Source organism: Spea bombifrons, chromosome 2 (assembly GCF_027358695.1).
Source record: "Spea bombifrons isolate aSpeBom1 chromosome 2, aSpeBom1.2.pri, whole genome shotgun sequence".
In the NCBI taxonomy this organism is placed as follows: Eukaryota; Metazoa; Chordata; class Amphibia; order Anura; family Pelobatidae; genus Spea; species Spea bombifrons.
Genome location: NC_071088.1, coordinates 98122847 through 98147629, shown reverse-complemented (window position 1 = coordinate 98147629; position 24783 = coordinate 98122847). Strand labels below are relative to the sequence as shown.

The 24783-nt window shown below is 39.9% G+C and overlaps 1 protein-coding gene across 1 annotated transcript in view; it reads left to right on the top strand.

The window, feature by feature from the left end:
• Nucleotides 1–14004, top strand: part of UBAC2 (UBA domain containing 2) — a 54109-nt gene extending 40105 nt beyond the window's left edge. Inside the window, exons 8-10 of the mRNA XM_053455333.1 lie at nucleotides 5688–5933; nucleotides 10388–10489; nucleotides 13788–14004. Coding sequence (XP_053311308.1) covers nucleotides 5688–5933; nucleotides 10388–10489; nucleotides 13788–13895 — 456 coding nt within the window. The 3' untranslated portion in view covers nucleotides 13896–14004. The remainder of the gene's footprint in view (nucleotides 1–5687; nucleotides 5934–10387; nucleotides 10490–13787) is intronic.
• Nucleotides 14005–24783: the final 10779 nt, after the last annotated feature.

Sequence of the window (24783 nt, the reverse complement as noted above, 5' to 3'; positions counted from 1 at the left end):
TTATTTTGATTGTATCATGTAATTTACTATAAAAAGTATAAAATGTATTTTTCTATCTTTTATTTGAGTTTTTTTAACTCATCTACAAAAGCCAATTGAAATAAAACAATGGTGTCTGGCCTTTTTATCGACATAAAACATGTCCATTCCATACATTTATTAGAGACCTATATTAAGGTTATTTATAGATGTACTTAGTTCCTGCTAGACTTAATAAAATTAATCATATAAATTCAGATGGATGCTGGCGCTGTTTTGCCCATATTGGTTCATTTGCACGTATATGGTGGGAATGTTCCCAACTATCAAATATTAGGAATAATATTTCACAATTACTCGGTTGGCTTTTCCACTCCAAGGATCAATTAGATCCACAAATGTTTTTGTTTCACTTGGGTTTAGAGAAATGTAAGTAAAATCAAAGGATTCTCATTATGCATATTTTTCTTGCTGCGAAGATTTGTATTGCCAGACAGTGGAGAAACGCTGGCATAATTAACTGGGAGATAGTTGTCAATCAAAGCCAATACCAGTATACAATGGAAAGAGGCTATTTCTTTAAACTTGATAAGATCGATAAGTTTGATAAAATCTGGCGACCCTGGAAATTATCCCGGGAGGCTCCCATTGGTGTCTTCATTTGATGAGACCTCTTTCCTATACGGCCCCTGTACATTTGATATATACCTGATATTATAATGCTGTTGGAGTAACTAGCGGGCCCAGAGAATGTATGTCAGTCGTTGTAGGGAGCCCTAGGAAGAGCGCCAGGTAAATACAGGTGGAGACCGGAAAGCAGGTAGCAGACAGAAGTACTGAAGCCGGATCTGGTACACAAAGGGTCAGTCTCAGGACTAGCCGGATCTGGTACACAAAGGGTCAGTTTCAGGAATAGCGGGGTCTGGTACACAAAGGGTAAATCTCAGGACTAGCCGTATATCTTAAACATGTTATCTATATAAAAAAAATCCCAAAATGTGGAGACTATGAGGTGGCCAGAGTCACCTTAAGCTAACTTTGACCATAGAAGATTTTGAGGAAGTCTTACATCGAGGAAGAAGGTAACTATTGTGGTGTACTTAATGCATTTTTCTGCTTGAAATGCATAGTGGGTTTCATCAGAAAAAAAACATGAATTTGCCCTCTTTCCCTATCCCCTCCTTTAGGTCACAGAATATGTTCAGACGGGCTGTTCCGCCTCCTTCCTCTTTTTTCCTTTGCTTTAATACCCTGCTTCATTACCTTGCTTTTTCACTCCATGTTACATGAGCGTGTGTGATATTCTGTGAAATGTATCATATTACTCTTCTCAGTGATAGTTGATTAATGTATTAATATTATTAAACACAGTGCTGTCATTTCAAAATTCTTAAGTACAAGAAAACTGCATGTAGGTGGTGGGTTTCTGTATATTTATCATAGTTTCAGTTCTCTTTGCACAACAAAAAAGGACAGTTTTATGTAAAATTTCCCAGCTTCTTGATTTGAGTGATTATTACAAAAAATTGTACTACAGATGTTTTATGAGCCAGGCTATTAAAAGTTAGTTATCTTTTATTTTAGGCACACTCATAAATGTGTGTGTGGGGGGGGGTGTCTTGGTGGAGAGTACAAATTGTATTCAGTAGAAAGGTCTCTATTAAACAATAATAATTCTGAATTTAATAAAATATAAGTTAATTAAATGAATGAAACATCAGTATAATCAGAATAGCCAGTTACAAATATAGAAATCTTAATGATAAACAACACTTTTGTATTGTCAAACAGATCAACACTGGGAATATGCAATGTTATGACAATGAAATATATACGCTAAACACACATATAGAAGATATAGAGATGTATTACTAAAATGTGAGAGAGAATCGGTATTAATGTAACATTCCTCTCCAATATAATGATTGATAGGGCCTTTTCAGTTAATGACTTTAATTTATCCATCTACCATAAAACCAGCGTAGACCCAGATTGTAGCTGTCTGGGATTATGCTACAGGAGGCTAGGACTAGCTTCTGGAAGCCAGATGATAGAAGTTTGGACACAGTCAGGTAACAGACTTTCGTTTCTGCTATCCTCACCAACGGATTGCAATAGAATAGGATACAGGGAAGACGAGGTGATCGGAATTAGCACGTTTGCTTTGGGACCAGCCTTGCTCCCATGTTGCTGAGCATAGCCACTAGTTACCAGCACTGATCTCAGGTTAAGAATCACAAGAAGATTGAGTTTTATAAAAGCTTTCCTTCAAATATTAGTCTTGACAATAGATGTAAGGGTGCTTTAGCCAGATATGTGTGAAAATAAGAAAACAAAATTAGTTGACCCAAGAGTTGTCAATTTTGTTTCTATTTTTTTCTCATTTATATCTCAAAGCAAAAACAGCTTCCCAGTGCCAAGCTTGTCCCAAAAATCAGCTTCCTAATGCCAACCTTGTTCCAAAAAACACCTTCCCAGTGCCAACCTTGTCCCACTAAACAGCTTCCCAATGGCAGCTGGTGTTAGGCTCCTGCTGCACCAGCACCACCCACGAAGATTATTGAAACGGCAGCCTCGATAATTTTTAATGCAAATCGTCTCCCGGATCTGGGACATGTGGTCATGCTATGAGGAGCATAGATAAATTCTCCCATGGTTTGCTATCTTCTGCATGCAAACAAGTCTCCCCTCTGCCACATCAGGGCTAATGAAGGCGTGATGTCATGAAGGGTGTGGGATGCAAATTATAATTGTTTTATCTTGGAAACTAGATAATGAAAGGTGAACCCTTATTGCTTTCTTTTTCCGTTATAAAACATAGTTTGAACTTTCATTCACTAAATAACCATTTACTAAGCCTTTTCTTACAGTTTTTTGTTGTGCAAGATTACATACCCCCAACATTTTAGGTGTCCATACCAGGGAACCTGTATTGAGCGTGGAGCAAGAGGCAGAGGGGACAGGGGCTGTAGACCCACAGGGCAGGATATTTAACTACCCTTGGCCAGTCAGAGGAGATCTGAAGATCTTCTAAACATTATACAAAATCATATTCCACTGGCCATGTGAAAGCCTACCATGTTTGCACCTTCAATTAAAAGTTACATTATAAGGCTACTTTGAGCATGCACTACAATATAATGCGTGCTGGGCTCCCTCGTTTTGTCCCTGGTCCTAGACATTGGTTTGCTTTTTATGTGATTGCACATTGTAATGTGACTGCTGTACTGCTGCAGTAATAAACTACATATGAAGTTAATGGCTTGTCAATCAGAATTATAAAATCCAAAAACAGAGGAAAAACTGTTGTTGGTACTGCAGTTAACACATAATTACACATACATCCAGGCCTCAAGATAGGTAATTTAACCACTAGCAGAAAGCATTGTAGTAAACCATAGGGTAAATGGGTACACAATTGTAGTAAGTGATATTTATACAATGATTTAAGACAAAGTTGAAAGAAATTAAATTAAAAGAGAAAGTGAGAAATCTCAGTTCTGCTTTGCGTGATAGTATTACAAATGTACTTTGCTTTCCACATCTCTCATTTCTCTACCATCACGAACAATGTACCTTTTTTGTTCAGAAATTTCTCGTTGCCATGCCAGATGTCAACCTAGATCTAGCCATGGATATCGTTTAACTTGTGGTCCTTTTTTTCCTATATTTTTTTTGTTTGGGACCATCTCTTCTTATTAATCCTCAAATCACTTCTTGTGGTGTAACAATACAAGGGAACTGATCTCATTATAAATGTCATTGGTTAGGTAAGTGGTCGTTTTAAGTTTAACACGCATAACACGCATAATTGTTGATTGTTTTACACTGAACCTGTATGATTGAAGCAGGGGCATTATTACCTAAGTTGTGTACCGAAATCTGATTTCTTACTGTATCAACAAGCTATAACTAACTATGTCATTTAGTTATATCCCTGTATATTCTTCTTTGATTGATTAAATAAAAAAAACATATTTAAAGGCAGCTATTGAATTTGATAGCACAACCTCTGTGGGAAGCAAATTCCACCTTTCCGCTGCTTTAAAATCTCTTTGACATGGCTGATTAGATGGCATCTTGTTCTTTGTTCAGTTCTATTAATTAACAGGTTAACAGAGAGCAACATCATATCCCCTCCAAGCCACTTTGTTTCTAAGGCTTATCCAGCCTTTCTTCATAACTAAGCCCTTTCATTCCTTTTATTAATTTTGTAACCCACCTCTGCACTTTTTTAAGCTCCAAAATGACTTTTTTAAGAACAGCTGCCCAGACTTACGCTGCATATTTAAGACTTACCATTTACTTATAAAGAGGCAAACCCAATTTTATACATGACAATAGGTCAGTGGCCCATGCAGCAGCTGCCTGACATTGATCACTGCTGCTATGTTTACTGCCTACAGTTATTCCCAAGTTATTTCCCTAACACAACCCTATTAATAATTTGCTTAACTCTCCGTTTGTCACTATTAAATCTCACTTGCCACATGGCTGCCCAGTGCTCCAATTTGACGAAATCCCCTTTGCAGGAAAGTAACATTTAGTTCAAATCGTATTACTTTACCTAACTTTGTCATCTGCAAACATTGATATGTGGCTTTAAAACAACTGCAAGTTCATAGTATTAGGCCTTGTAATGTATTTTATTTATGTCAGTTTGAAGATATTCCACTTATCTTCTATGTTTCTTGAAAACAATATATCCGAGGGATGTCCTAAACCTGTTGAAGTTCAGTGTTTTTTTGGAGCCTCTACTAGTTTGCTTTTGTGAACTGATCTCCAGCGTCACCAATTTATGGTCGCTGTTCCCCAAATGCTGGCTGACTTGAATGTTTGAAAGGAAGCTCTGCATTGTGAGTCATTGCCAGAACCAGGCAGGTATCCTTTCTAGTTGGTGTCAACACTAACGGGGACATGAAGCAGTCCTTCAATGGGTTCATAAACCTGATCCCTTTGCTGAACTATTTGTTCCAATATTCCAGTCAATATTTGGGTAATTAAATCCCATGATTAAAACGTGAACCAAATTTGTGTTTTTTTTCAGTTTGCAATAAAAGCTGATCTTTGCTCTCCATACTCCAGTTAATGTATTGCATCGCTTTGTATGTGTGCACATTTCTACCCATAAGGTTTTCCACATTATCACTAGTACCTGCATATACTACTTCTTTAATACTAGCCCGTGTAGTTTAGCTTCTTTGTCTACGCCAGGGGTTCTCAAACTGCGGCCCTCCAGCTGCTGCAGGACTACATCTCCCATACTCCTCAGCCAGCCCCTTAGCTGAAGGAGCATTATGGGAGATGTAGTCCTGCAGCAGCTGGAGGGCCGCAGTTTGAGAACCCCTGGTCTACGCTGATCCCACCAGTTTCCCAAAGCTAAGCGCTGCCATGCATTTTATAGTTTATTCTATATCAACCCCCACATCCTAGTTTGAAATCTCCTCTTTCTTCTCCCCAGTACCGCAGCCATTGATGTACAGCCCATCCCTGATATAAAGTCTGTAGCGGACTGCAGAGTCTGCCTAGTGGAGCACATGGTACATGTAGTATTTCAGAAATACTCCCACAAGCCAACCAGACCAAACTATTAATTACATAAATAGACATTTACATTTTGGCTCTTGGGACCATCAACGGCATAACGCTCTCTAATAGGTGCCTGAATAGACATTAACAAATAACATTTATTTTTATTACTCCCTCAGATCTCAGGACTGTGCTATAACTGGGACGTGCTAAATATTCGCCAGATTCTTTGTGTCCCCAACTGGCTTGCAAATCTGTTCTCCCAGATGCTTGAACCGATATTCTCATCTGAAGAGCCTGTCAATGAGACTCCTGTTGGGATGGGTGCAACAGTAGATATCCAAAGACAACAACGAATTGAGTTGCTTGATCAGCAGATCATGTTCTCTCAAATTGCCCAACTAGGAAGGAGACCACAACAACAGGTACAGTACCGTTGAGCATTATTTCCTGTTTGGTGCATCTGATGTACAACTGCTAAATAAAGCATAAAGTGAATTAAACTCGCAACATTTGATTTGAAATAGAAAAAAAACATTTGAAAAAGCATTGCCAGTATCAGTAAAATCACCACTATACATTCAAAATTTGCATAGAAAGCAGGTGTTGGGCGCTGCACCCTGTCATTTTCATAGATTTTACAAGTGATTTTGCAGGAAACCGAGGACAACTCTCCTGCCTCAGAAAAACCACATTGAGTTCCTGTTTAAAAATACATGCTTAGCCATTCTTGCTGTGCATTTTTGTGCCAAGTGGTTTTACAAGCGGGTTGGTTATGTGCCCTAATGTGAAACTCAATACAATTTAGTGAATAGAAAAACTTTTCACCAGGGGCGTACATAGAGTATTTGGCACCCAGGGTGGATCCTGTATGTGGTACCCCGCACACTTGGTGGTGTACCCCCCTACACCAAAATGTAAAGACACTCACCAAAAATTTATTTTACAAATTTGTAAACTGTATGTCAACTAGAAAAAACTAGAAATCTGCAAAAAAATTATTAACTTATAAATACATTTAATAAGTTTAAATAAATAACATTTACTGAACAGATATGGTACAGCATAACCCCATCAGTATATACTAAGCCAGACATTGACATGGTAGGCCTCTGCCCCTGAAGCAGCCTGCCTGGGCTCTCTCTGCCCCCTGAAACAGGCAGTCTGCCTGTGCCACTTCTGCCCCTGAAGCAGCCTGCCTGGGCTCTCTCTGCCCCTGAAGCAGCCTGCCTGGGCTCTCTCTGCCCCTGAAGCAGCCTGCCTGGGCTCTCTCTGCCCCTGAAGCAGCCTGCCTGGGCTCTCTCTGCCCCTGAAGCAGCCTGCCTGGGCCATCTCTGCCCCTGAAGCAGCCTGCCTGGGCTCTCTCTGCCCCTGAAGCAGCCTGCCTGGGCCATCTCTGCCCCCTTAACAGCCTTCCTGTCTCATTTCTGCTCCTAAACACTTTTAACATTCACTCACTCTATCAATCATTCATTGACCCTCCCGCACCCATTACATTACCTGCAGATATCACTGGTCCGGGGGCTGACCAAGAAGCACTGGGGCCGCACAGATGTCTAGGTGGCCCAACGACCGCCTAATGCAGGCCCACAGCTTCAATGTGTGAAGAAACTCTTTTCACACCCAGGGGAAGCAGGAGGTTGGTGGCATCCCCCTGATGAGTGGCACCTGGGGTGGACCGCACCCCTCCCCCTTAGGTATGCTACTGCTTATCACTTATGTTAGCCATTCGTCAGTAAGTGCACAGTGTCTCTGCGTCTCACCTAACCGCGAATCATTGTGGAAACATGTGACCGTTATACTGTCTTACTGCAGGTTTTCATTATATCACTGAAACACAGACTTTTATGTGCCAAAAGGGGAAACACAGTGCTCTGCTTATGTAGAACAATTAAGTCTCGGTAGCTTAACGCTTTTAGAGTGAACATTGTAAATGGTTGATAATGAGGGCTAAACAATGTCTTAGTGCTCCCTTTTAGTGCACCTTTTTGAAAGGAGCACTGGAGTCCCTTCCCTGTGTGAAACACTGAATAGCAGAATTGGCCCAAGCTCTTTACGTGATTTGGCACGCTGGCCTGTATAGTCAAAAAAACTTGCGGGTGTGGGCGGTTTTTCGGGTGTTGCGGGCGGTCAGACAACGTACCTGTGGGTCCCACTAATCCCGCGCGCTCCCGCAAGGCTGTCTTCGCGTTGCTTGCACACGGGGTCTCTCAACTAAGCTTTAGCTGTCAGGCAAATGGCTTCACTTTTGACTCTAGAGTACTTTGGTACGCAGAGGAGTTCATGGTTGACTAAATAACTGCAAGGTTTTTAGGTCCTGTGGCTGCAAAACAAGCCCAAATCATCACCCCTCCACCACTGTGTTTGACAGTGGGTATGAGATGTACTGTTATGAACTTTAACATGCTAACAGATCCTATAGATTCTGAGATGTTCATCTGAGGTTGTATTTACCAAATTGTTAAGGAACAGATGATTGTTATGTCCTGATATTTAAAACCATAGAATTCAAAGAGGGTGTACTTTCTTTTTCACTCTACTGTATGCTCAGGCCCATTAGGGTAGGCCATTGCTTTCGGCTGAGTCAAACTGAGTACCACATAGGCCTGCATGCTTATTTAAATTTACTTATTTCTATATCTGTTTATACTTCAGAACCCATTACAAAATATTGTTAAAGGGTAAGGTGACTCTATGAGCTGCCTCGTCTAGATTTCCTCACCCTACTGCTGAGGTCAATGTGGCACATTTTAAATAAAAAAAAGATAAAACATTGTAAAGTGTTAACGAGCTAGGCAGATATATGCACATGCCAAAATGTTTTTCATAGCAGCCATGAAACAGGCATACCTGAAGCCTCCAATTTAAATTAGACAGGCCCTTTGGCACCATTTAAAGACTTGTAATTCCTGGCATTTCACAAGTTTTTTTATATTGGGTTACATAGTGTTTCAGTATAGCACAATACTGGGTACCATTAGAAGCGGGTGAACTGGCATGACCCGAGCAAAACCCGGGTACAAACGCCAAACTGACTCATATTTTGTATACACAGATCTCAGCAAGAGTGTCTTAATGACCCGGCATCCTGGTGTTTAAGCTGTTACAACTCATCTTCTGCTCATGCTACTGGCTTCCAAACCCACACAAACCCTCTCCCGGGCATATCAATATTTTTTTGAAGTTTGGCATTTTCAGATGTTGGCCTTATGTTTTAGTTTAAAATCCGTATGTCTCCGATCCGAGTGCCACGTATGTCTCCGATCCGAGTGCCACGTATGTCTCCGATCCGAGTGCCACGTATGTCTCCGATCCGAGTGCCACGTATGTCTCCGATCCGAGTGCCACGTATGTCTCCGATATGTGCATGTTCACATATACATACTGGGCGATTAATCCGGGAAACACTTGGCAGTTATCCATTGATAACTAATAATTAAAGTTTATGTTTGTAAAAGACTATACTGGAAAGTCTAGGTTCCACAATCCCACAAGTTTTGAATCTGTTTCTTTGTTTAGAACTGTGTTTGTGGCCTGTTACCATGCACACTCGAAGGTTTTTTCTTTTGTCTAAAAAAAAAAAAAAAAAAAAAAAAGAGGAAGTCATGATCTTTTAGACATCACATTATACTTTAAAATACACAATTTCCCTAAGACACTTCCTCTTATAGGCTTCCATAGTATCACTGTCAGTGGTTTGATGTCATAAGACATACACGTCTTCCAGTGCAGGTTGTGTCATTTTTTTCATGAGAATAAATGAAAATGAGAGAGCTTTTGTATTGTTTACAACACTTGATTATCATACACCCCAACATATAAGGTTGACAAAACAGATCAAATGTTCAGGGTGTGTGGGAAGAGGCGGAGAGAGCCATAATGGGGCAGGGGCATGACAGAAATTGGGACTGTCCAATGAAAAGTTTGGATTGTTTGGGGGTATTAAAAAAAAAAGGTTTTTATAGCTGTAGAAATTTTACTCATTGTTGTCATGACTACATCTATTGACAGCTTGGACTTTAACCCTGTTGGCAGAAGCCAGCTAGCATTATATAAGGAATGCCTGATCGTGTAATCAATGTTCCTCCCTCTTCCCACAAAGGGAAAAAGTAAGAAAAAAAAAAGTTTTTTAACAATATATAAATAAAAATAAGAAATAAAATAAAAAAATACAGTGAGATCAGTTAGTGTGACATCACTAGCATACATACGTTGTACGAAAGATCCATAAAGGGATCTCTATCCATATTGTACTAATAACAGTGCAAAATAAATAAAGAACTAAATAAATATAAAAAAGCTTGACATCTCACTGTGTAGCACTACATGTAAAAAGTATTCTCTTCCCTGTTCACTACCGCAAACCCCTTAAGCCAGAAGTATTAAAAATACTACCCTAGAGAACTATGTAAGGGATTAACCCCTTCAAGACCGGGATGTACCTGGTACTTCCGGGTCATAGGTCACCGCCAGATCCAGCATCGATATGAATGCTGGGATCGCGAGGGGCGGCTGCTACTGACTGCTGGGTGTCCAGTATGGTGGTACGGGCTGCTTTGCTGCCTCAGGGCCTTTTCAGGATACTATAGTTGACAGAAAAATGAATACTCAAGTTTATCAAGATATTCTGCAGAAGAATCCAAGCCTAACTGTGTTCCAATTGAAGCTCAACAGAAGTGCAAAGAAATAAATGAACAGTATGGTTTCAACAGCAGAAAATATACCTTCTCAAGTGGCCCAGTCAGAGTTGAAGAAGATGGTGTTTTTCTATTGTGACTTAGTTGAAGATCAGATAAAATGTAGTGACCAACAAATGCAAAAATTCAGCTAATTCCAAAAACATATTTTATATGAATAACCTGTTCTTTTGTGCATTTAGGGTAGAGCGTTAACTTGGAATAACTTCTTTCAACCGTGGCGTAATCGGCATGCTGCAAACCACGCAGAGCCACAAGCTCCTCCTCAACCTTCTGAACAACAAGTAAGATAAATCAGAACAGACTAAAGCTTTATACGGTATTGCAATTTAACATTAACAACACACTGCTTTTATCTAGTCTTGTCCCAAAAGGTTCCATTACATGCAGGTCTAGAGGCTGCTATTGTTGTAATTCATGTGATGTTGTGGGGGCATTTATGGCAATGCTAATGAAGTTAGTTCCTCCATAGACTTTTCATTAATCTAAAAATTGCCTATTCTATTGTTTCCCACAGGCAGGATAATAAGAGGTCAGGGTGTTTGTCTAGTATTCACAGATGCCTGAACCATATTATACAAAAAACTGCAACAGTATAAAAAATATATACGCAGCAGTTAAGGACACCAGTTACATAGTTACATAGGCTGAAAAAAGAAATGCGTCCATCAAGTTCAGTTCTAATTTAAAAAATGGTCCTCAACTACACAATGTGCTTCTCTGTCATTTGGGTGATAATAACCCTGAAATAACAGTAATAGTAGCAATTAATAATAAATAGATACCAATGGAAATGAACACTTGGGCAGCTTTGTCTGTAATGTTTCTGATTTTCATCCCGTTTAAACCAACAAATGTAAAACTGGAAATTTACACTTATTTGACACATTGAAAGCTGCATTGCAGTTACAACATATGTATTTTGCTTAATGAATGTCCACTTCTTTATGAAAGGGATTGGCTAAGGGTGACAGGGATGCTTTTGTTGCCAAAGATACAATATTGGAAATGAGCCAAACACACATTACCAGTTGATGGTGAAACAAAGATTTCAGCAAAGATTTCAGAATGTATTCACAGAAATTCTAGCATAAGTAGACATGTATGCTTACTATTATTTTATTACCTTTTATTTGTTAAGAACCTCCAAATGATGGAGCACTATACAATTTAATTGGGACAGTTAACACAGACATAACAAATATACTTTAATACATACAGACACATCAGCAGCTGAGAACCCTGCCCGATCTGATAAACATGAACTGTCCAGTGGACACCCCCGCCAACTGTGCAACTCATAGGTTACATGGGATAAGCCACACCCACGTTACCTGGACAATGGGGGCGTTCCTAGCTCCTTTAGGCTTTAAAGCTCCTTGGTTCTATGCTAAGTTATTCTGCTGGTTTATACACAGAGAAGGACCACTATAACCTTTGTTCCCCGCTCCTGTTACCTTCCCCATATCATCGTACTCCCTGGCTTTTTAAACTTGGCTTGGTTTGACCCTGCAACTTGCTGCCTTCCCTGACCACGGATTGAACTGACAACAATGTACTTTCCCAAGGTAAACAAGCTTTGAACATAAAAGAAACAATGTCCCCAAAATGGTTTGAAGAGGGCTCGGGATGTTTCAGGAAAGCTATAATAACTTATGGCTACAGCCAAATGTAACACTGTGGTTCTGTAAGGTCAGATCTATTAATTTTGCACTAATGGCTAGTGTCAAAAAAGGAATTAGACTACTTAGCAACCAAAAAGCTCATCATACATGGAGAATGCCATTAATGGATTTCCCCAGTAGTCTCAAAAGAAGAACAGGGGGATTACCTACAGGTTTAATAAAGGTTTAATGGCCCTGTGCCTTCCCTGGTAACCCATGCACACCTGCACACTTATTTACACAAATTTACACACTCACGTACTTACACTAACACACACTCTCATACAAACACATATTTACTCACGCTAACACACACTTTCATGCTCAAACACATTAATGCTCACACACACCTTTACACATACACATTCATGCTGACAATCGCACACTTTCACACACACATTCATGCCAACACACACTTATATATATACTCTCACGTTAACATACATACATTCTCCCTCAACTCCTTACCGGAAGAATCCACACCTTTATCGACCATGCTGCGTTCCCTCCTTCCCTGGGCCTGTCCAAGATTCTTCTCAAAGGGCCGGTACAACCTAGACCTGCCCTTTGTCAAGGTCTTTGGACCAGGCTAGGGTGATCGCCCCCCTAGGGCCTGCCGGCCCCTGGCTGCCTGGGTAACTGGGGTGTCCCTTTAAAGGCATTACTGTTAAGTGCTTTACTGTTTTCTTTGGCTAATATACAACATAGTAAATAATTGACCAGATTGCATAGCATTTCTCATGTTGTACAGAACTTTCTGTAACTAATATCATTTTTGTGAATGTAGAATACCATACTTTGTGGGGAAAATGTTTTAAAGAGTGTTATTGTCTAAAATGTAGTACTAGCTTGATCATAAGTACTTGCACAATTCGTAAACTTTCACTTGTGGTTAAAGTTTGTTAAAAAAAAAAAAAAAAAAAAAAGTGCTTCTTGAACCACAGCCTACTGTATCATGCAGGGTCTGGCACAAAAAGGATGTGTTTATCATTAACTACCTGGTCCATGAATTATATATATATATATATATATATATATATATATATTATACACTAAATGGACAAAAGTATTAGGACACCTGACCATTACACCAATAGGGACTTCTATGACATTGGATTCTGAAAACATAGACTTTAATGTGGTCCCCCCAGCTTCCACTCTTCTGGGAAGGCTTTCCAGATTTTGGAGCATTTCTGAGAAAACTGTGTTTGATAGGGTTGAGTTTAGGGCTAAAGTTCTTCCACACCAAACTCATGCAACCATGTCTTTATGGACCTTGCTTTGTGGACTAGGGCACAGTCATGCTAGAATAGAAAAGGGCCTTCCCCAAACTGTTCCCACAAAGTTGGAAACATAGCATTGTTCAAATGAAGACTGAAACATCTGTCTGGGGTTGTTTTCTCATGCAGGGGCCTCCCATTTGTGTTTGGGACTGTAGTTTAGATGTTTGATTAACCCTGTTCTGTACAGAATCCTGAACACACCGTATAATGCAGTGAGATAACCATATTACTGGTAGCTAAAATTGGATGGTATTTATATTGTGTGAGACTATATGTTTTACTAGAAGAGATCATGTTTAATAGGGGAACATAGATTTGTCCTTATATAGCTGATCTAGTAGAACTATTAACTATTTATTGCACCTGGGACTACAGTACATTATTCCTCTCCTTAGCAACAATTATTTGGGGAGGGTGCATCTCAATTTGAACCTCTCATTTTCTAAGAATGATATAAAAATGCATTCTGCAAGTTCCATACAGTAGAAAGCATTGTCAATGGAAAAGGGACTCCCTACATGCATTAAAAATAAAAATACAGTTTTGGGGACTAGATTGTTCCAATTGTGCAGAAAACGTTGCTCCGTGATAACTGTGACATTGTGGTTATATTGTGCTGTTGTCTACTCTTTCAGGTCACACAGCTAATGGAAATGGGCTTCTCAAGATCAGACGTCCTGACTGCTTTGAGGGCTTCAAATAACGACATAAATGTTGCTACAAATTATTTACTGCAACGGTGACATCCAGGGAAGACATATGCACTATTTTTATGTGATTTATTGATTATATCCAAAGATAATTTTATACTTAAAACACTAATAATAATAATCATATCTTTGATAGTGGCTTATATTTCCGGATCGTTATCTTCCATCTTACATTGACATAATAAACAAAGATTGTGGTGCCGTGCAAGTTCTTCATAACATGGCTTTAAGTGCACTGGTGTAATCTTCTTTATACTTGTCCTAATCATATTGCCAAGACTATGTATTTCATAGGCTTTGTGTGGGAGTGGTCTGTAATCTTTACCTCTTTATGACTTTGCTATGATAAGGACAATATTAAGACACTTATAAATATTATAATATTTAAATATAATAGCTAATGCACAGGAATACATTTTTATCTGCAAATTATAGAAAATCAGATGTCAGACCAGCGCCTTATCGGTAGTTTTTATGACTGAACTCTTATGTAATATTTAACACATGGAATGATCATATTTATATCAATAGTTCCAATTCCAGTGATAGTTTCATGATGAAAATACTTTTTAGTGGAAATTTATGGAACAAGACATATTGTGTATATACATTTAAACTATCTTTCTTCAGATGTTAAAGTAGACAAAGCGGGAGGAGGCATAAATGCATAGAACGTAAGTAAAATAACAGTTGTTGCCGACAGCTAAATAGAAAGGGCTTTTTCAGTTGTTAACAATCACAAAACATATTTTTGTAACAATATGTTGAAGCAAGAAAAGATGACACTTTGTTTAATTAAATGATACGATTTAGCTTGACAGTTTTAGGGTGTAAATAATGGTGTTTGAAAAGCTTAAAATATAATTCTGCAGGGGGGGGATATAAAGAATATCTTTATCAATGTGGGTTGACAGATTTTGGGAATCTATTATTCTACTGTATTCTTTCCTTAGCCCTTTATGTCCCAACAAACTATGAGCAATGTAGGCAGAGGGTCTGTTCAGGGCCGGCGCCACCTATAGGCAAAGTATATATTCAGTAAGCGGGTCCGCGGCTCGCGGTCACTGTGGGGTATAAGTGTGTTTGGCAAAAGGGGTGGGGCTTGTGGGGGTGGAGCCAGGGGGCGGAAAAATTATGTGGCAAAAATCCTTGCATCAGCCCTGGGTCTGTTTAGTAAGGGAGGATGCTGCTGATTAGGTCACTGGCCAAACATTAGGATGTTCTAAAACAAAAAAATGTAATCCCTGCCTATGTGTGGGGATTAATTAATGGTACCGACAGCTTTCTGGTTTCCATAGTTACCAAAAAACTATGTGAATAAGTGCCAGCATACTAGTAATGTAATGTGAGGCAGGGCATATCCAGCCAGTGGCCACATACTGGAGCGGCAGATTGGGTGTGTATGGAACAATGTCAGCCATCGGTCCACCTTGCACAGAACCTCAGTGGTTAAGTGTAAACATTAGGTATTTGTTGTTAAGAATGAGATAAGCAAATGTTATTCATTGAGTTATACTATATACTTTCTTTAGCGATCAGAAGCCAGGAAAATGAGAGAAAAAAAATGTCCTACCTTAATTTGAACAATTACATTTCAAAGGTTTACTTGAAAAAGTTTGAATATTAACATACCTGGGAACTCTCAGGGTTTTTGCTCCAATCTCAGGGTCTCAGGGTGATTGGAAAGATCCTCAGGGTTACATAGTCTGGAGCTGACCCCTTCCATTCTACACTAATACGATCATATGTAAGACTCTTAATTGGTACTCATGCTACCCGGATGTTATGGTTGATATTCCTGCCTGAATGCAGGTGACTCAGTATCTTTAAATAATGACAATTCGAGGTTTCAATCAGGACCTGTATTAGGGCCAATTGGTTAACGATGGGCTATTAAAGGGTTAATATTTCAAGTGTCTCATTTAGCTTATTTAGAACATTCCTAGGTATGATAGTTAAGTGTTATTTTTTAGTTTCACAAGTTAAATTGATAGTATTTTCTATTGAATGTTCTTAAAAGTATTTATAAGAATTATGTGTGACATGTTACAACCTTTCAGCAGTACGCGATGCAGAATATCATTGCCTAATAGCAGAGGACAGGGACAGAGCACCCTATTTTTAGAATACTGTCTAAGCAGATTATCTTTCTATACCGCGGATGGCGAGTCTCTGTATTTGGCTGAAGGAAGCAATCTGTCATCTACAGTCTCCAAGCACCCCAGCGGTTTTCTGATCCCCCTTATATGAACTCTGGTGGTTATTTAATTGAAAAAAAACTGTGAAAGCCAGGCACGTATTGATCCATCTATCCTCTTTGTGGAAAAAAACATGCTGAAAACATAATTTGGAGATCTAGCGTTGAGTTCAGTTATCGAGTCATAAACTTATAGAGTAAGTCCCACAAAGAAAAAAAAGGTTTCATCATGAGCGTAAAATAGGCTGCTATAATTGTAACTTATGATATTTTAGGTTAGTTTGCCTACTCAAACATCACATGAGCTGAATGTATATAAATGTGCTAATGAAGTGTGTTCCTTCACAGACTTTCAGAGTGTCAGCCTATGTGACAATTCTATTGTTTACCGCAGGCAGTATGACAAGGAGTCAGGGTGTTGGTTAGATTGGACTAAGGTAACAGAGCTAGAACACATATGCAACTGCCTAAAAACATATTCTGCTAAAACTAGAACGGATTTTAAAAAAAAAAAAAAAAAGAAAAGAAAAAGTTCTGGTCAGAGACTAGGAAAGACAGTTGCTTAGATGGTTTAACGTTGTGCTTCCTAATCCCTTGCCTTCAGTGGACATTCAGCTACTAGGTTGGTTTAATCTATACGATATCAGTAGGACCTGCACTGCTCTGTGCTCTGCAGAGTGAAGACTGTGGAAGCTACTCAGGAATTTTCTGCATTGCAGTATTTGTCGTTATCTTTTTGTGTTGCTTTGATGAAGTTTGCCAGTATAGATAACGTGGAGGTATGACTTTTAATAATTCATGTATCAATTTCTCAGGCAAATCTTTACACAGGTGCACGGCATGTTTTGGGATAACTTTGTGATTTAGTGTTATTAGTATAATAAGCCTCCTGCGGCCCTCAGACAATTTAGGGTTGACAAGCTGCATGTAAATAATTTCATAATCAATGTCAGCGGATTCATTTCTGTATACTATTTGGTTTATATCTCAGTCATGGCAGGACTAGTGCACTTATAAAGAAGGGAAAGACCCCAACAAAAAAGGTTAAAAAGAGTATACAATAATAATAATAAAACAAACATGGCATCTAAGTCAATCCTTCTGCGTTAATGTGTGATAGGGATTCAAGAGGACATATATATATACCGTATTGGCTCGAATATATGCCGCACTTTTTCCCCCCACATAAAGTCTTTAAAGTGGGGGTGCGGCCTATATTCGGGGTCTAGCGCCCGACGCCCGGGACATGCAGTCCCGGGCGCCGGGCAGGCAGCGGGGTTAGGATACAGATCCCCCACAGCGGTGCAGGGGACCTGCATCCTACTCCCCGATACGCTCAGACAGCCTCCCCTGCCAGCACTTCCAACGGGGGGGGGTGCCGGCACGGGAGGTTGTCTAAGCGCATCGTCCGCACGATGCGTTTTACCACCCCCCCCGGGACTTACCGGAGCAGACTCCCGAGTGTCTTGCGGGGCCGGCGGGGAACATCTACGCAATACGCGTATACAACTTCCGGTGCCGGCACATCCAGTGCCAGCACCGGAAATTGTATTGCGTAGATGTCCCCCGCCGGCCACGCAAGACACCCGGGAGTCTGCTCCGGTAAGTCGGGGGTGGGGGCAGAGGAGGATAGTGGCAGCAAATCTCGGGGGGGGGGCAGAGGAGGACAGTGGCAGCATATCTCGGGGAGGGAGGACAGTGGTAGCATATCTCGGGGAGGGAGGACAGTGGTAGCATATCTCGGGGGGGAGAGGACAGTGGCAGCATATATCGGGGGGGGACAGAGTAGTAGCATATCTTGGGGAGGGAGGACAGTGGCAGCATATCTCGGGGGGGGGGACAGAGTGGCAGCATGTTTTTTTGGTGCTTTTTTAAAGAAAAAAAGTTTTCTTTAACCCCTTAATGACAATTGCCGGTCCTGGCACGGCACGGAAAAGCATGTGCTTTACGACAATTGACGTGCCAGGACCGGCACGTCTTTAAACGGGTGCAGAAAGCGATCTACTATCGCTTTCTGCACCCAAAAAGCGTTGCTGAATGCCTCGACCCCAGCTTTCTAATCACAGTGTGATTAGTAAAAATAAATTAAAAAATAAAATAAAATTAATAATAATTAGAAAAAAATAGTAAAAAAACAGTAAAATGTAAAAATCATTTCCCACTGATGTCACTATCAGGGGAACCTTCAAGTTGAAAAAAAATGTTAATTTTTTTTTTAAAAAAAAATAATAAAAAAAAAAAAAAAATATATAAAAAATATATTTTTGTGAGCAAGTCCTAAAATAAGCATATTAGCTTAAAACAATTCTCGCATGGAAAGAGTTAAAATATTGGCATATTAAATGCCCGTGGGGTGTCTACTTTTAAAAAATGTATGATTTGATGGGGTAAATTGAATGGGCCAGGTTCAACAACGTCCCAATTAACACGGGGGGAAGGATGGCCACACATCTAATTTCCAATTAGAAAAATGCACACGTACCAAATGTGGCCTTTTAGTTCCCCCAAAAAATGACACACCCATGCATGTGGGGTATCACTGCACTCAGGAGATGTTGCTGAACACATTATGGGGTGTCATGTGACAGCGGCATATACCAGGAGCTGTAAATTCATACATAAAGTAGGTGTGTGTGGGAAAAATACACACACAAAAATATTACTGCAAACTTTGAAAAAATGCTGGTGGTAAAATGTGTGCATGCAAAGAGTTAAAATACCAGCATTTAAAATACCCTGTGGTGTCTAGTTTTGAAAAATATATGGTTTTGTTGGGCACACTGAAATGGCCTGGCTCAAAGATGTACCAAATAGGGCATGGGCAGTGGATCCCCAAATGCCAAAGTTCAACATTGAAAAATGCGCATGCCCCAAATGTGGCCCTTTTGCCCCCAAACAGCCAGGCAAAATCATTCATGTGAGGTATCGCTGTACTCAGGAGATGTTGCTGAACACATATTGGGGTGTTTTGTGATAGTGACATATACGAGAACATTTTAATTCATACCTGAATTAAAATGTGTGTGGAAAACCAAATGCAAACAAATGACTACCACAAAGTTTGACAAAGACTGGTGGTAGATATGGTGCATGGAAAGAGTTAAAATACTAGCATTTGAAATACCCTGGGGTGTCTAGTTTTCAAAAATATATGGGTTTATTGGGCACACTGAAATGGCCTGGCTCAAACATGTACCAAATAGGGCATGGGCAGTGGATCCCCAAATGCCAAAGTTCAACATTGAAAAAAGCGCATGCCCCAAATGTGGCCCTTTTGCCCCCAAACAGCCAGGCAAAATCATTCATGTGGGGTATCGCTGCGCTCAGGAGATGTTGCTGAACACATATTGGGGTGTTTTGTGATAGTGACATAAACGAGAACATTTTAATTCATACCTGAAGTAAAATGTGTATGACAAAACAAATGCAAAAAAATGACTACCATAAAGTTTGACAAAGACTGGTGGTAGATATGGTGCATCGAAAGAGTTAAAATACTAGCATTTGGAATACCCTGGGCTGTCTAGTTTTCAAAAATATATGACTTGATGGGGTAAATTGCATTGGCCGGGTTCAAAGATACCCGAAATGGCACATGGGGGAAGAATCACCAGATTTGGAAAAAATGGCATTGAAATAGCAAAACGCTACCTGTACTTATTGCCCCATAATGGGTAGAAAAAAGCAAAAAAACATAAAAACATTGGGTATTCCTAAACTCAGGACAAATAGTAGAATCTATTTAGCAGGTTTTTTCATTACCTTTTATAGATGAGTAAAAGATTTTTCAACTAAAAGTTAGAAACAGTCATTTTTTTCTAAATTTTTCACCATATTTTATAATTTTTTTAATAGTAAATAATATGATACAATCAAAACAATGTCATCTAAAGAAAGCCCTTCTTGTCCTGAAAAAAACAATATCTAATGTGTGTGGGTTCAGTAAACGGGAAAGAAGAAAATTACAGCTAAACACAAGCAGCGCAGAAATGTTAAAAAGGCCATTGTCACAAAGGGTACAAAAAGTAAAATCAGCCTTTGTCTCGAAGGGGTTAAAAAAGCACCAAACTTTTAGGGTGCGGCCTATATACGGGAGTGGCCTATATCCGAGCCAATACGGTATATATATATATATATAAGGGTCCACGTGAAGTATAACAAAAATGTTATCACAAAAGCGTGGTATGTGTATCCAAAATATCAGAAGACTATGTATAATAATCATTCAGTTCCATGGATTCATTATATACACCATGTAGTTCTTTGACCCCAGGACTGACTGAACTGAAAGCAAGAAAACATACCTGTAGTGGGAACCAGGTCGCCTGAGAGGCCCCATGTCCCTTGATGTCAGACGGCTGGAAACGTGCAGTAGAACATTATATGCTCTTGTGATAGCATAGATATAATCCAATCAATTGGCAGTTCATGATTGGACAGTATTGTGATGCTACTATCAGCTGTTGAGCACGTCACATAAAAATGAGGTATCTCATATGTCTTTATTTAAGTTGATCCATCTTGGTGTGGGTAGTAGTACCTGGTGAAATGTCATTCTGTCTGAAACGCCAAAGTTCAAGCAGGATATTCTCCAAAATTGCCACCACAATATTTATAATAAAGAAATGCAATACTAATGAGTGAAGCATCATAGGTAAAAGAGTTGCAGTTTCAAATACAAGTCTTTTAGAGGCCCTGATCAGAGGGTGAGATTGTGGTAATTAAATAGGTCAACGTTATTGAAAACAAACAGACAAAATAAAAGACTACCAAATCTTAAATGAAGCTGAAGATGACTGATAAGTTAAGAACAATGTAACATATGTAAGAACAAAAACAAAAAATGTCCAACAAATACAAGTCTTCTCCAATAAGTTTTTTAACTGGTCTACATAATTAACTGCATTTCATGTGCTCTGGACAATTTGCGAAATGTAACGGATATTTTCTATTAGTAATTATTTATTAAAAACAACAAAAACCATTCTTACAATAATATCCATCTTACCATACAGTCATGTGAAAAACAAAGTACATTCTGTAGTTTTACATATCAGGACATAAAAACAATCATCTGTTCCTTAGCAGGTCTAAAACTTCGGTAAACAGAACCTCAGATGAACAACAACATATGACATATTACACCATGCCAAAATGTATTTAACAAAAATAAAGCCAAAATGTAGAAGCTATCTGTGAAAAGCTAAGAAACTGTGATCATCTCTATAAAAGCTGAAGTTTTAACTGTTTGTGGGTCTGGAAGGGTTATAAGTCTGTTTCCAAACAATATAAAGTCCATCAGTGTTGCAATGGTCCAGTCAAAGTCCAGACCACAACCCGATTGAAATGCTGTGGCCGGGACCTTAAGATAGCTGCATTAACAAATGCCTGCAAACCTCTGGAATTTGGAATAGCTGTCTGGAATTGTTTAGTCAGATTATTACCCCTCTGACATAATTTGTCAAAAGTGATAGACTACTCTAAGATAGGCTTGCTGATTCATGATCACTACGTTTTTAAGGATATCCTGTGTGGTTGTATCTGTTGTTTTCTGATAGACTAAGACGTATCTCATGTCACTACACCAACACACTTGTTTATATAATTTGATACATATATGGTTGGAACAATTAGTTTCACAGCCTATGAGATATCACTTATTTTTGTTGTAATCGGCTCCGCTAACTGATAGTAGTGTTATCAAGATACTAGAACCTGTATGCATATGGTGCATATTGGATGAGATCTATGTGTTTCTTCTTTCCTAATGTAGCTGAGTTGGGGGCATTTTGTCTTCACTTGAATGTAAGTGGCATATTCCTGTGACATGCACATAAAAGGACAGCATTGTATGCCCTTATAAATCATATATATGTATAATTTTTTCAATGTGGGTGTATTCATTTCAAAGCTTGTTTTTCCAAGGGGGGGGGGTGTTTTTGTATTTTGATATGAATGTTGTGAACTGTGTTAACAAAAGAAAAAAAATATTTTATTAACACCTGCCAATGTATTTCATGTTTAATTTCATTACAGTTAGTTTGATACAAATATATATAAATCTCAGCTGCCTAAATAAACTGCATATAAAATGTAAAATCTGTCAGCCTGTTTGTAAATTTTGGACTTTTCAATCGATGAATATACTGGTTACCCCTAAAATGTCCCGGACTTGTTTTTCTGTGAATGCAGTGGGGTGATGTTCTAGCAAGGTTAGATACCTTGCAGCTCTCTAGCATGAAAGTTTGGGTTGTTCTCACACAATGCACATGTACAGCTTTGAAGAAATCTTCAATATATATATATATAATATTACTGGGCTATACGTTTGCTCTAGTCCTATATGAGCCTGCCATGTAACAAATTTCTTTGTTAAGTTGATGCCGTTCTGTTCTGTAATAAAGACACACAGCTCTGGGTACTGTGTTCTATGGAGGCTAGGCACTGTCCCCAAAGTGTAAATGGACTAGTTGGGGTGATCAGAGGTCCCAGTCAGGGCCTGACTGTGAATGAAAAGCAGCCCTGGAAACATTTGGAGACCAGCCCCATATAGTTTATCTCGCGGTCGCGCTCTTATACCCACACGCACCCCTAATAGATACCCGAGTCACACTATTTGCCATACAAATAACTATAAAACATTCCTTTTATCACATTATTTGTATTAAAATTGCCAGAAAGCAAAAGTGTTTAAATGAATAAAGTGTAATAAATGAAATACATTAGACATAATGGAATCAAAATATTTGCTACTGCAAACATTTTTAGATGAAAAACCTCCATTTTATTCAGTGGAAAAAAACAATGATCACATTATTCTTCATGATGTTCTTTTAGCTATTAATACCACCACAACTGTTCTAGCGCTGCATCATCCAAAGAATACCTCAGCCCAGATACATTATTAATTTTAAAAAAAAAAATGCACACAGTTCATGGTGCAAAGTGGTCTGCGGTATGTTTATAAAAAAGGTCCTTCACAGGGAGAAGGACTGTGAAACCAACGGGAATAATGAAATTAGTCCTTTCAACTAAATTGGGTTTCACTCTGAAGATCCCAACCACCATTCAAGTGTCTGCGATTTATGAAGCATAAAACATGTATGTTCTATACTGCTTTGTCATTAACTCCCCCTGTCATTAATCCCCTTGTGTATTGATGCCCCAGCCAGGTCCCCCTTTACTGTCTTCCCCTCACAACACAACATTGTGTATTGCCCCCTTTGTGCATTTATTCCCCCACACCCTTGTGTATTGCCTCCCCAGCATTAATTTACGTGATGCCCCAGCTACCCCCCCCCGATGCCCCTAACACTTTTGTATTGGTTAATGTGAAGCACACTTGTCTATTGTTGATGCCCCCACTGCCATGTGTATTACCCCCAGCCACCCCCTCATTTTGTATTACTGTATTTGCCCACCAAGGGGTGGAACGAAGAGAGCGGCAAAGCCATTGGGTGGCGTGTTGCGCGCACACCAGCCGCTTTAATTTCATTAGTGGCCGGTGGAGGCGGACTGACGGCCGCGCAATGGCGGCTTTGAATCTTGCTCTTACGTTGCAGCCGCACGTGTTGTGTATTTACAACACTTACAGCCGCTTTGAATGTTGGCCGACCAGGCGGACCGGCCCACAGACCAGCCGGCCCACCGGGAAATTTCCCTGATCCCAGTTGTAACTAGTAGCACACCAGTGACACAGGTCCACCATGTCCTTGACCTGTCGTTGCCAGACCTACTTTTGCTGCTAACTGAATCAACTATGCATTTTGAAGTGACATGTTTACCTTGCATATTAAAATAGGTGGAATTAGTTTGAAGAAACACAGTTTGCTTTATTGATTCCTTAAAAAACATCTGAGCACAACTGCTCATTCAAACAACTTAACAAGTTATAAAGCTACAGTAAGCACGAGAGACGCATAATATGTAAGACATGGAAAAATCACATTTTGGCATAATGTGCAGGGCCGGACTGGGCCACTGGGATACCGGGAAATTTCCCAGTGGGCCGGGTGGCCAGCAGACCAGCACTCAAAGCGGCCGCCATGCGGCCACAAAGTTCAAAACAGCCAGCTGGGAGCAGGATTGAAAGCGGCCGTCGTACGGGAGTCAGGCCGCCTCCACCTAATAAAGTTAAAGTGGCCGGCTTGCATGCACTGCGCCGCACAATGGCCGTGCCTCAGCTCTTCGTCACACATCTTAAAAGGAGTAGGATGAAAAGCTGAGACACGGCCATTGGACAGCGCGGTGCGCGCACGCTGGCCTCTTTAATTGCATTAGGCGGCCTAACTGCCGCGCGATGGCCGATTTCAATCTCGCTCGCATCCGCTCAGCGGCTGTCAAGAGTTCTTCGTGACAGGAGGAGGATCGTCACGTCGGAGGAAAGCAAGAAAAAAAAAACCCACAAAAATGTAAATATTACCAAAAAATAGGGGGTTAAAGGAAAACAGACCCATATTCAAGGGAGGGGGGATTGCCTTGGGACATAATTTAAAATTAAATACAAAAGGAGGGGGTGGCTGGGTTGTGGCATCACAAAATCAATATATATGGGGTGTGCGGCTGGGGGTAGTACACATGGCAGTGGGGGCATCAACAACAGACAATGGTGTGCTTGGGCATCACATTAACCAATACAAAAGTGGTGGGGGCATCAATACACAAGAGAGGGGGTTAGTTGGGGCATCACATAAATCATTGCTGGGGGGCAATACACAAGGGTGT